General features: G+C 38.1%; 1 protein-coding gene across 1 annotated transcript; it reads right to left on the bottom strand.

Moving 5' to 3' along the window:
- Positions 1 to 494: 494 nt before the first annotated feature.
- Positions 495 to 1,445, bottom strand: LOC311628427 (olfactory receptor 52B2-like; the record flags this gene model as incomplete). The annotated part of the gene is made up of 1 exon (XM_084895667.1): positions 495 to 1,445. The coding sequence occupies one exon, from the start codon at positions 1,443 to 1,445 to the stop codon at positions 495 to 497; it is 951 nt and encodes a 316-aa protein (XP_084751793.1).
- Between the last annotated feature and the right edge of the window lie 12,913 nt (positions 1,446 to 14,358).

The raw sequence follows: 14,358 nt of genomic DNA, 5'->3' as shown, positions 1-14,358 counted from the left end.
TTGGGGAGGACCCAAAGATCTACAATTTAAATAGCAGATGAAGGAGCAGTGTTTTTTAAAAATTTTTTTGATAGAAATAGAGATTCTATGTTATTAAATATTGCAGAAACCTATGGGCATGCAAAAATAGAATTTTGTTAATACACTGATTTTTAAGATCCTAGTTACCTCTGAAATAAGGAACTCATGCAATTCGGGTCATCCCTAAAAAAATATTTTGTTGCCTAATTTCACAGCGAGTAGAGCCTACCCTAAATGGCAACTGTTTCTCCTCTTTTCTATTTTTAAAAAAAAAAATAATTTTATTGTTTAAAGTATTACAAGTAGTAGTACATATGTCTCCCTTTTTCCCTCATTGACCTTCTCCAGACTCCTCTACCCCTCAGCACATGCCCTCAACCCTAACCCCCAGTGTCTTGCATCCATTGGTTATGCTTATATGCATGCATACAAGTCCTTTGCCTATCAAAAACCACAATACTATCCAGTCAACCTCAGTAATACTTCCCTTTTAAAGAAAATACAAGGGCCACTCGTTCACGAATTTGTTTAGTCTTTACTCCATAGATAACTGGGTTCATCATGGGAGGAACAAGAACATACAGATTGGCCAGCAGGATGTGGACTTGCTTGGGGATTTTTCTGCCAAAGCGCTGAGCAATGACAGTGAAAATCCCTGGAAGGTAGAACATGAGGATGACACAGACATGGGAACCACAGGTGCTGAGCGCTTTCATCCGAGCATCGTGGGATGGCAGCCTGAAGACTGCCCGCAGAATAAGCCCATAGGAGACAACTATTGCCACCATGTCTAGCATAACACTGAGCAATGGCACAGAGATTCCGTACCAAATATTGACGGTGATATCAGCACAAGCCAGCTTTGCCAGCCCCATGTGTTCACAGAATGTGTGGGCAATGATGTTTGTCCGGCAGAAGGGCAGGCGTTTCACAAGGAAGACGATGGGGAAAACAGTTGCAAAACCCCTGAGCACTACAGCGCCCCCTATTTTGCCAATGACACCATGGCTAAGAATGGTGGTATACCTCAGTGGGTAGCAGATGGCTACATAGCGGTCAAAAGCCATGGCCAAGAGAATGCCTGACTCCACTACAAAGGCAAAATGCATGAAGAAGAGCTGGGTTACACAACCACCAAAGGAGATGTCCACATCATCAAACCAGAAGATGCTCAGAGCTTTGGGTACTGTAGATGTGGATAGGATCAGATCCCAAAAAGCCAGCAAGGAGAGGAAGAGGTACATGGGTTCATGAAGACTGTGCTCTACTGCCACCACGTAGATCAGGATTCCATTTCCTGCCACGGCCACCAGGTACATCAGGCAGAAGGGAACGGATATCCACGTGTGTAACTCCCTCAGTCCGGGGATGCCAATGAGGACAAACATATCATAATTGACAGTGGAATAGTTGGAAGCTGACATGCTTGAATTATGGTATGAAATGCTTATCACTTATCTGTAAGGAGAAAGACAGTTAGAGAGCTAGCCTATCACACTCAAATATCAGTATATTTTTTAACTCTCAGTGAGCTCAGATCTGCTATAGAAAATCTCAGTTAATGAGTTTCTAACTACGCAGAGGTTTTAGTTATAGACCCAAATGTGTGCAGTAATCTGTTTTGCAGAGAAATATTTCAAGAATTCAAGGTGGGATCAAATAATTTTTAAAAGATACTCCCAAGGAAAATCCACCAATAGGCACTATTTTCTCATACAATTAAACATAAACTTAAAATGATAGTCATACAGGGATGCCTACTCTCACCACTCCTGTTTGACATAGTACTGGAAGTACTAGCCATTGCAATTAGACAAGAGGAGGAAATAAAAGGCATCCAAATTGGAAAAGAAGAAGTAAAGTTACCGTTATTTGCAGATGACATGATATTGTACATAAAAAAAACAAAAGACTCCATCAAAAAACTAATAGACTTAATAAATGAAATTGGCAATGTAGCAGGATACAAAATTAACGCCAAGAAATCTATGGCATTTCTATACACCAATAGTGAACTTGCAGAAACAGAGACTAAAAAGGCAATCCCATTTACCATCGCACCAAAAAAATTAAGATACCTAGGAATAAACTTAACTAAGGAGGTAAAAGACCTATACGAGGAAAACTACACGACACTGAAAAAAGAGATAGAGGAGGATGTAAACAGATGGAAGAACATACCATGTTCATGGATTGGTAGAATCAACATCATCAAAATGTCCATACTTCCCAAAGCAATCTATAGGTTCAATGCACTCCCCATTAAAATACCAACGGCATATTTCACAGACCTAGAAAGAACTCTCCAAAAGTTTATTTGGAACAACAAAAGACCCCGAATAGCCACAGCAATCCTGAGAAAGAAGAGTAAAGTAGGAGGGATCTCAATACTAGATTTCAAGCTGTATTACAAAGTCACTGTTCTCAAAACAGCCTGGTACTGGCACAAGAACAGACATATAGATCAATGGAATAGAATTGAGAACCCAGATATCAACCCAAATCACTATGCTCAGATAATATTTGACAAAGGAGGCATGAACACACAATTGAGTCAAGACAGTCTCTTCAATAAATGGTGTTGGGAAAATTGGACAGATACATGCAAAAGAATGAAACTAGATCACCAACTTACACCATACAAAAAAATAAACTGAAAATGGATACAGAACTTAAACATAAGACAGGAAACCATAAAAATACTAGAGGCATCCACAGGCAGCAAAATCTCAGACATATGCCAAAAGAACTTCTTCACTGATACTGCCTCTAGGGCAATAGAAGCTAAAGAGAAAATAAACAAATGGGACAACATCAAAATAAAAAGCTTTTTTACAGCAAAAAAAAAACCATCAACAAAACAACAAGAAAGCCCACTGTATTGGAGAACATATTTGCAAATGTTATCACTGATAAAGGTTTAATCTCCAACATCTACAGACAGCTCATACAACTTAATAAAAGGAAAATAAATGACCCAATTAAAAAATGGGCAATGGATCTAAATAGAATCTTCTCAAAAGAAGACAGATGGAAGGCCAAGAGGCACATGAAAACATGCTCAAAGTCACTAATTATCCGAGAGATGCAAATCAAAACAACCATGCGGTACCATCTCACACCTGTCAGAATGACCAACATCAACAAATCAACAAACGACAAGTGTTGGTGAGGGTGTGGAGAAAAAGGAACTCTCGTGCACTGCTGGTGGGAATCCAGACTGGTACAACCATTGTGGAGAACAGTGTGGAGTTTCTTCAAAAAACTGAAAATGGAACTCCCATTTGACCCAGTAATTCCACTCCTAGGAATATATCCCAAGAAGCTAGAAACACCAATCAGAAAGGATATATGCACCCCTATGTTCATAGCAGCACAATTTACAATAGCTAGGATTTGGAAACAGCCTAGGTGCCCATCAGGAGATGATTGGATCCAAAAACCATGGTACATCTACACAATGGAATACTATGCTGCCATAAAAAAGAAGGAATTCTCATCATTTGCAGCAACCTGGATGGAATTGGAGAACATCATGCTGAGTGAAACAAGCCAGTCAATGAAAGAGAAACACCACATGACCTCACTTATTTATGGATGATAAAGAACATTATAAATTGAAGAACCAAAAGATAGATATAGAGACAGTAAAGCAACAAGCAGACTGTCAAATTACAGCGGGGAGGGGAGGAGGATCTGGGGGAGATAAGAAATCAACGAAGGACTTGTATACATGCATATAAGTACAACCAATGGACACAAAACTCTGGGGAGGGAGGGCATGTATAGGAGGGGGAGGGCAATGGTATATGTACAAAGATTATAATTTAATTAAAAAAATTTAAAAAACTGATAGTCATAAAAAATGGTAAAAGTCATGATAATCAATTTTTTTCTCTGACTAAACATTTTAAGATAAGAAAAAATGATTAATTTTTATAAATAACATAAAAAATGAATAGAAACACAAAGGTTTTTTCTTATTGAACTAAACAACAGTTCTGTGATCCAGCATACACACTTATCTAATAAACTGTTGTTTTTTTTTTTTTTTTTACTTTTCTTTTACCTTTTCCCCTTTTTAAATTGTTATTCCTTTTTCTTTAGGCATTTACTAGTAATATATTCAAAAGGCTGATGCATTGTGTTTGTTAAACTTAAATAACTATATAGGTCATAAATGGAATGTTTCAGAGATGTTTTATAATTTAAGTGAAAAGGTAAATAATAGTAATTTAATTAATAATAAATAATACTAATTCCTGACATTTTACCATTTACAAGGTGCTTTCATAATAATCTCAGATGAACCTCACAGCAACCTATTACCTATATTTCATGTCTGTGAAAACTGAGGCACAACGTTGCCTAACGAAGGATCCAAAAGTGGATCTTGCTCTAATTCTAGGAATTCCATCTCATTTTTCATGATTGCCTAATCAACTATTGATCTGTAATTACTAAGCATCTATTGATCACCTGCCATGTGTAGAAAAATACATCAACCTGTACATAAAAGGGGAAAAAAAGCTCAAAGCCTATAAAATAAGTATCTTGCATATAGAATTATAGTCTATGTGAGTAAAGGTGTCAGTATAAGTGTTTTCTGTTTCTATGTTTTCTAAATTATTACCTGTTGATTACAGACATATTTTTGAAGTTTTATTAGCATTACCACTATGGTTAGGGATGCTGCTACTTGAGAATGCGTGGAGTTTCAGTGTAGCACTTTTTGAATACTTGCTCTGAAACTTGGGATGATTTTCTGTACTAGGGTTTACCCAGGTTATATATCCCAACTTTATTACTTTAAAAAAGCATGATCAGAAATAAGTAACTTGAGCAATTAAAAAATTAGATCATAAATAAAAGTGGATACAACTACTTACTTAAACTCTTCTTAAAATAGATTTGATATTTCTTTATTGATTTTTAATTTAATTTTTAAAATTGTTGACAGTATTATTGATGTCCCACATTCCCCCCTCATTTATCCATTTTCAACCCCCTTACCCCGAACCCCCATCCCAGGCGTTCATCACACTATTGTCTGTGGGCTACGCATATATGCATATATGTTCTTTGGTTAATCTCTTCCTGTCCCATCACTCCCCTCCCCTCTGAGATCTTTCAGTCTGTTCCTTGTATCCATGTCTCTGGAGCTATAAACTGAAGCTATATTTTTAACTTTTTAAAGTTTGTGTTCGTGCACACAGGATTGAATTTGAATAAAATTAGTAAGCAAAGAAATTTTGCCCTTCAGAGAACACAGTACAATTGATCTCCTCAAATCTCCCCTCCCAGAAATTTTTGTGAAACCCTCCTACCTCATGCTTAAATGGGTTTCATCACTGAAAAAGGAACTTATGAAACAAACTACACACTTTAAAGAAAATAGAAACAAAAATTCCAACTTTGAAATAGCCTACAAATTAATAAATAATCTTCATTACAAAGTAAATTAATTTTCTTATTAACAAAAACAACCGTACACTTTTTATTCAGTACCAGGAAAGATAGACCTACACAAATAAATGCTGTTTAAAATTTACCATTTATTATTAAATAAGAATGAGATCACAAAAACATGTATGCTTGGTGTCAGTGTGGAACAAATAGCAATGATGTATAAACATGTTTTCATAGGTAGAATGTGTAGTAGATAAAATGTAGAAATATAACTATTACATCTGGGTATTGAACTAATGAATCACTTTATCTTAGAATAAATGGTGGAAAAATATTTTACTATTGTCAAATACATGACAATAATTTGTTGAAGTTTGTTTCATTATTAAATTGAGTGCTAAAAATTTGGACTTTCATGAGAAGTTATTTAATTTATATCACCAATCCTTAAAGGAATGTACGCAATATTCTCTCTAATCCACAGTAATTTAATTTTCTGTTGGACTAGCTCCAGGTTCATGAAGCATCTGGAGTTGCCCTCTGAAGAGTGTGGTATTTACTAGCACTTGAAATCTTTGTTGGTGCCATAAACTGTCAAAGGAAAGGGATATACAGTTACCAAAAATGGTGGTATGTATGGAGCAATATATACTTGTTCTTTATTTCATATTAAGATATCTTCCTAATATTACTTACAGTTAAAAATAGGGCTTTTTTTTTTTTCTTACAAAGATTAACTGGCTGGGCAAAAAACAAACAAAACATCTCCGATGTGGTGTCTCAAGCTTTTAAAGTAGAAGAAGCTATGTGTATCAGCCCAGACTTAATAAGAAACTAAAGAGTTAAAGTCAGGAGTTAGCCACCCATAGAGAGAAGATTTGAGGAGCACCCACAGCATCCCTAACTTCCCTAACCTATGGGGAGCTCCTTTTCCCCAAACTACCCACCCAGGCATATCTCAGAGCAGCAGTTCTATCCTAGCTGGTTTGACTCAGTGGATGGAGCTTTAGTCCATGGACCTAAGGATCCTGGACTTGATTGCAGTCAAGGGCACATACCTCAGTTGCAGATTCTTCTCTGCCCTGCCCTGCCCTGTCAGGGAGTGTGTAGGAGGCAACAAAGTCAATGTGTTTCTCTTACATCAATATTTCTCTGTCTTTCCCTCTCTCTACTACTCTCTCTAAAAATCAATGGGAAAAATCCTCTAGTGAGAATTGAAAAAAATAAAATAAAATAAAAGATTAGAACACTTTCTTGAAATAGGTTCTGTTGTGGTGAAGTCTCGGGAGGGGTTGAGTGTGAGGAGGAGGGGGTCAATGGGGAAAATATAACAAAAACAAAGGAGATACCTGTAATACTTTCAACAATAAAGATAAATTTAATTTAAAAAGCCCATTTCATACAGGGGTCCCAGACTGCTGATGTTCTCCTCATATGTGTATCTGTGAGTAGAAAACTAGAATGAGATCATCACAGCTGCAAAATACCACTGAGAGGGTAAGGTGCAGAAGTGGACATTGTTCCTGGGAAAGAGCACAAGAAGGATGAACCTAGGGGAGGGGGAAAAATCACTGCAGAGGGTACAGGGGGGATGCAGATCCAGAGAGTGAGAAGCATGGGGAAGGGTAGTCAAAAAAGTACACTTTACCTCCTGACCACGTGACCAGTCCACAGACACAGGGATGCCTTTTTGCAGTCTGCGTGGTGACAGTAACTGTTCCGTGTCTGTGTGTCTAAGTTCTCTGGAAATGTTCCTCCAGCTATGTGTGCAGCCTAGCTCACTCACCGGCTTCCATTCCCTCGGCCACAGAAGGGAGACTCCCACAGTACAGAATGAGCCCGAGAATACTTATTGCTCCTGCAAAGTCCAAAGGGAGTGACCTCAGGGACTTGGTGCCTAGGCCTGCCCACAGCTAAATTGCAGGAAGGGACAAATGAGTCAAGAAAATACTTCATTCCTTTTCGGCTGCACTGCCAATCACACCTTGATTATTCATGTACTGAGCAGTGAGCCCATAGAGATGTCTAGGGCACAGACTTTAAGGAGCACTTAGACCCTGAGAGCCAATGGCCCCCTTAATTTTGCATCCTAGGCATCTCACTAGCCTTGCATTATTCTCAGCTCTGGAGGGAGCATTAATTAATTCATTCCTGTGACCATTCAGCATTCTTAGTTTCACATCACCTCTGCCTGGACTACAGTGAAAGTGCTCAAACTAATTTTTCTGTCTCTAAAGCTTTACTCCAAGTGCATCTCACTTCATTCCAGTAGTAAGTCCTCATGACAGCCAGAATTAAATTTATAATATGTTTCACTCTGTCACACTCTCTAGTGAAGCCTTCCATTAGCCCCTTCATCCCTTAGCCTTTGGAATAAGACCAACCACATTCCAAGGCACAAGGAACAAGTTCTTGCTCACCTACCAAACTCTCCTGATTTCCTCCTTCCCTCTTCTCAGCCTCATCTACATCCAGGGTGTGTGTATGTCAAGGAGTAGAGAGTTCTTCAGCTATCACTGTGTTCTCATTTGCTTCTGCACATTTGAAATGTTCTCTCTGCCTAGCATGTTTCTATTACCATGGTTTGCCTTGAAAACTCCCCTTTTATTCTTTAAAAGACAGCTGCAGTATAAACTTTCTGACCATCCTGCTCTCTTTCCTAACTATATTAGTAACTTCTGTGTCCTCACAGCTCCTTGTTTTTGTTGTTGTTGTTTTTTTCCTATTTCTTATCTCTCTGTACTGAAATTGCCTGCTTCCGTGTGTGTTTTTCCCACTAATCAGTGATCTCATTGAGGATAGTAAAAAATCACCTTAGCCATATCTGCATCCACAGGATCTGTTGCATAGTATCTAGAGGAAGATAAAAATTAAAAAGCTGACTGTCATGTGATGTCCCAAACAATTTGCAAAGTGACTTACATACATCACAATCAATCCTAGGACTTATGATACAGGTAAGATCTCCATGTACACGTGGACACATGAAGAATGGTGGAGTTGGTAATTTGTAGCCAGTAGCCAGAGTTTTTCCTTAACTTCTTTCCTCTTAATCCCCTCTTCTATGCTGTCCTGCAGACTGCATCAATCTGTAAAAGCGTAAAGGAACAAAAGGCAAACTGGGGAAGAGAACATGTTAGCTCAACATCATCTTTCAAGATAGTTTCTTGAATAGGCTATTTACCTACCAAAAATGATTTCATTGCCTATAACTTTATACTTCTTCTTTTTTTTTCTTTTTTTAACAGTTAATAGTTTTTATATTTAGAATTCAACAATTGGATTCAGTTTAGATGTCCCAATTTTTTTTTTTTGCATCATTCATAACATCAGAGTGGGCAGCCAGTCAAACATATGCTTTCTTTTCTTCATCAGGCCTGATCAGGGTGTTGGCTTTGGCTACTCCACGACACAGAGTTTCTTCATAGCCCATTTGATCTGGCACTTGCTGGCTTTGACATAAATGTATTGTTGTGTTCTATCTTCTTCCTGGCTTACTTGGTAGTCAGGAAGAAACTGATGATGGCATAGTGGTATTTTGGGCTGCCTTCGGGGCTGCAATGTCTTGGGTAGGGGATGTGCTGATGTGTGTGTGTGTGTGTGTGTGTGTGTGTGTGTGTGTGTGACAGAAGGAATTTTATTATAAGTCTGGTGTTACTGCATATTAGCCCTGATCCAATAAACTATATTCTGGAGGAGTTAGTTTCACATTTGTAAAAAAAATATATAAAACTTATCTGATTTGTTATTGTGAAAATTAAACAACAGCTTGTTTTCATTAACTTCTGTCATTGCCAGCACACAGTCATCAAATATGCTGTCTATTCATTTTTTTTTGTTTGCCTCTCACTGTGACTGAAATAAATGATTTTAAGAATACATATTAGTTTACTTTCAACTTTATTATTCTTGTGGGGTTTCCCCCCCCAAGAAATAAGATAACATGATGAAAGAATCATGGAATCTAATAACCAAGATAATCTGTCAGTTCTTCCCCTCCAATGAGATAGCAGAGACATTATATCTACAATGGATATTCCCACCAGTTCAGAACTTGTTAAATCTCCTTGTCTTTTGGCATTTTTATTCTCAAATCTGTCCCCAGAAGTAAAACTTTAAATAAACAAACAAACAAACAAATAAATAAAATGGGCTGTCTTGTCAATTATTATCTGTTCTGATCCCTGTATGTCCATAGGAATTTCTAAATTTCTCACTTTGGATGATCTTTGATGTAACAAAGGATTGCAAGGTGAATATTCTGTGTGTGTGTGTGTGTGTGTGTGTGTGTGTGTGTGTGTTTGAAATTAATCTTATAAAATTTCCCTTTTATCTCTGGTTTCCTTTCACCACATTACTATGATGACTGATGCTATGACTTACTAGCAATACTCTTCAATTATTGACAAAAATCAATTCCAGGGACATTCGTGTGTTTTCAGTAACTGGAATCCCAGTCCTCCAATTCAAGATGAAGTTCCTAGTTACAAGGGAAAAAAAGACCTGAATTTTTAGATACAGCGCTTTGCAGGTCCTAGACACCACTGTCAAGACTACTCAAGCTCTGCTTCTGATACCCCCACTCACCCCCACTCGTCACCCCCCACCTCCCCAAGCAGGTACTCACAGGCCTGCTTTTATTTTCAGTTGTTTTCTCCTAAGTGGCCTCACTCTTTCAGGTGGGCTGAAAGCCTATGGCCAGTCCCCAGGACTGAAGAGAAGCCTGTTCTTCTACCCACCCACCCACCCTCAGCGTAAGAAAAGGGAGTTGAATCTGCAATGAATGTTCATGCAGGCCTTGGTATGATCCCATGTCCAGTCTTCTGAAATATAAGCAATTTATTGCTTTTGAGTAAATAGTGTAAGTAGATATTCTGTTTTTAGGGTCAATATATTTTATGTCATAACACACAGCCATATATATATATATATATATATATATATATATATATATATATATATATATATTAATTGTCTCAGTTTTCATTCTAACAGTTGAGAATGAAGAAGGGGATGATTTGTGGCCTGGTGGTAGATGCAGAGATATGCAGTAGAGTGATGTTTTAGTATAGTCTATATTTGATCTATAAAACTTGTTGATCTATAAAACAATTGAAGGTGAGTGGAGGGCTCAGTGTGTGGAATGTACAGAAACAGGTTAGGATGTGTGCCTCCCACAAATCCCATATTCATCGTTTTAGGCTTGCCTCCCTTTGATTCTCTGACCTAAACCCACATCCTCGGCCCCAGAGAACTAATGTGCTCCCTTCTGACTCTATGAAATGTTTCTATGAGGTTCAATGCTTTTGGAATAAGATGAAAGAAATCCTTTTGTTAATAAGATGTGTAAAATCTGATAAAGATTTTTTATAATATCCTGTTATACATAATTATTTTATAATTAATTATTTTTTTATTAAAATTAAATATCCTGTTATACATAATTGTTTTATAATTAATTATTTATTATTAAAATTAAATAAATTTATCAGATTTCTTCTCTTTAGCTCCAAGAAATCCCTTTATTTCAAACCTTAAATCACAACAGAGAGTATGTATTTTTAAGTAGGTTGAGGAAGGGCTGCTTTGGGTTGTAAAATGTTGGATCAATCCAAAATTTGAAAAAAAAAAAAAAAAAAAAAGCAGATACAGAGAAGACCTGATGTGTTTGAGCTTGTGTATGAATACAGTATAAAATATTAATCTGCAAAAAATGTTTGAGGAAATCAGAAACTTAAAGAGAGGCTTGGAGAACAAGGGAAATGGTGCTGGTATCCTGGGAACTTCCTCTGAGACATCAAATTTAAGGTGGAGAGACACCAGTGAGCAAATCAGAGCTTGTAAGGCCAATCAGAAGTGTGGGCCAATGGGAAACCAGAATGACCCATGATCCTTCTCCCATCACTTAAAGTCCATCTCCAGAGCTAAGCACATTGCTGTGGTCTACTTCCCAGCATATTATGTTCTGAGGCCCAGGGAATAATACATTCTCAGGGCTCTGTGTTCCCTTTAGTCCCTACATCTCCTGTTGGAGAGAAGTTCTCTGACTTTGGATCTATGATTTTTTAATTGTTTCTGGACTAAAAAAACACAGGGCACAGGAAATAATGTGTTAGAGTATAGTGGTGTAGATCAAACATGTCAAACTCAAAGGCTAACAGTGGCCAAATAAACAGGGTTTAAGTTTATGTGGGCCGCAATAAAACCCAAAAACTTGAATTTTCATAGAAATGTAGTTTATTTTGATAGAGACAAACTAAGTACAAAGGACTGAAATAAATGAATAATCATTCATAGAAAATAGACCATTTTAATAAAAATTAATATTTCTTGAACATTTATTTACCAGACACTGAATAACTACACAAACTAACAAGTGTAATGCAAACAAACCTATTTTTCTTGTTGTCCATAAGCAAAATATTTCCTGTTCTGCACACCAAACATCAGTACAAGACTAATAGATGTGGCAATTGGCTTCTAAAATATTCGCTGCTAGTATTAGTGGAGAGAAATGGTGCTCCTTTGAGTAAGGCGTGTAAGGGAAATGAACGCAACATGATTATAATAATCAGTCATTAGCAAACATTGTAGTTTATTATTAATAATTATGTATACTAGGATATTATTATAGAAAAACAAGTTATGACATTTTTATTAAAACATTCTTACATACTGTTACATTGGCTGGGCTGCAAAAATATTTGTTGTGGGCCACATGTGGCCCGAGGGCCGTGAGTTTGACATGTTTGGTATATATAAACAACAGACATTCAGGTAAGTATCTCAATATATCTTAGGAACAAAACAGAACATGAGAAGAATTGTTTAAAATTTGTCAAAGGAATTTACATAAATGCTCATAATACCAGAATTTGACTATGACCACAGTAATTATGTTGACTTCAATACCACCAACAGAACAGAACCACAATTATCATCAGCAAGTTCAATATAATTAAAATTATATTCATAGCAATATAACTGTATGTTTTTCTATTTACATCCCACTCCCCATATACAGTATCTTGTATGTAAATCTGACACAATGAGGAATAACATAAAGGAATTTCCTTTCTGCCTTCATAAATCTTACTCTTATTGGGTGCAGGGCTGGATGTAGAGGGATGCTCAATGATAGTATTATGTAATGACAGAGATGATAAAAGAAAAAAATGTCAGATGTCAGAATGTAATTTGTACAAAATTTACATGCTTGTCATTGTACTTGCAGAGCATCATGACTTTATTTGCTGTTTAAAATAATTTTATTCATATCCTTGAAACTGAAACTGTCAATGTGCCTCAACAATTATGCCTACATAAATTCCAGTTCCTGCCTCATAGATATATGTAAATCAGTAAGAATTTATATGATAAGATTGCTTAATCTTCCCTGGATTATAACCAATACCAAAATATCTGTGCTTTAATTAGAAAAATGGTTGATGTTACAGTCACCTTCCCTGTCTCATATAAGTTAATGTTGGAAGACTGCCAAGCTCTGCAATTTTGTCAGGCAGGGACCCTTGTCTGGAGTTCCACCCACTTGTGGCTGCAGCATCAGAAACATGTTCTCAGAAAAAGATGATCAGTAACGGTACAAACACATGTAGAGGAAACAGAAATGTTTCAGTTCTTCTTTTTAAAAACTTATACTTACTTTTATTTTACTGTTATTCTACTTTTATTTGAGTACTATGGCATGCCTTAGTTGTGCATTCTTTTTAATTTATTATTTTTTATTTTTTTTAAATCTTTTTTTCAGTTCTACTTTTGATTGATGGTGTAAAAAGGACCAAATGTTTCCCCCAGGAAATGGGGAAAGTGCACGATTATGGAGGTGTGAGTGTTGCACAGAGAAAGACTCCACTTGAAGAGCACCATGTGTTAACTTTCATGATCTTCCTGGCCCTGAGTTGCTGGTAACGTGTCACTGACAGAGATGTAGCACATTATGACTGGAAGGCTTCCTCATCTGGCCTGTCTAGGTCAGAATGAAAACTGGTAATTAACAGGTGGAACCCTAAGATTCAATGGTGTAGAAAAATTTTCTCAATTTTGAATCTTTTCTAAAATTTTATTTTTGTATTTCACAACTAGGGGCCCAGTGCACGAATGCATGCACCTTGAAAGGAATTGTGGGCCGCAAGGCAGGGGTGGGTACAGGGATGGGTCTTGGCTAAGACCCATCCTCCATGACCCTGCCTGGCCCCTCCCACCGTGGCCTCCAGTTCCCTGTCTGCTGGCAGCCCCACTCCTGCTGCCACCATTTCCATGTACTGATGGCGCTGGCCCCACTTGTACCTGCTGATGGCGTAGAGTACAGTGGGTATGAGCTGCAGCTGCTGCCCTGATCACTCCTCAGGAGCAAGGGGAGGTGGGGAAAGCCCTGAGGGATGATCAGGGCCAACAGCCACCGCTTGTACTGACTGACAGTGCCAAGTGATTGGGGTCAGAGCCAGATGCCAGCAGCAGGTGAGAGCAGCAGCTCTGGTGCTGGCAGTGGGTGAGAGCACTGGGCAGGACCATGGTGCATGGGGGCAAAGAATTTTCTGTAACCACCAGAGGCTTGTCTCGATGACCTCGACTGGCACCCCACCTTGGTCTAGTGACCCCACTCACCTGCTCCACCATCCTGCTCCAGCTGACACCTGCCATGTTCTGCACTCTGCCACCTGCTGCCAACACCTGCCATGTTCCACGTGCACCCCCTGGTGGTCAGCGCATGTCACAGTGACCAGTTGTTCAATTGGTGGTTCTGCTATTCAGTCTATTTGCATATTAGGGTTTTAAAACTGAACAACCGAGGGGTGATTGGGTCAGCAGCCGCCACTTGCCCCTGCTGACAGCACTGACTTTGCTTGCACCCACTGCTGGCGCTGGCCCCAATCACTCTGTACCATCAGTGGATGCAAGCAGGGCCGG

This window comes from Pipistrellus hanaki (genome assembly GCF_964339955.1).
Source record: "Pipistrellus hanaki genome assembly, chromosome: 9".
Lineage (NCBI taxonomy): Eukaryota > Metazoa > Chordata > Mammalia > Chiroptera > Vespertilionidae > Pipistrellus > Pipistrellus hanaki.
Note: the sequence above shows the minus strand (reverse complement) of the source record. Positions and strands in the feature narration are given on the sequence as shown.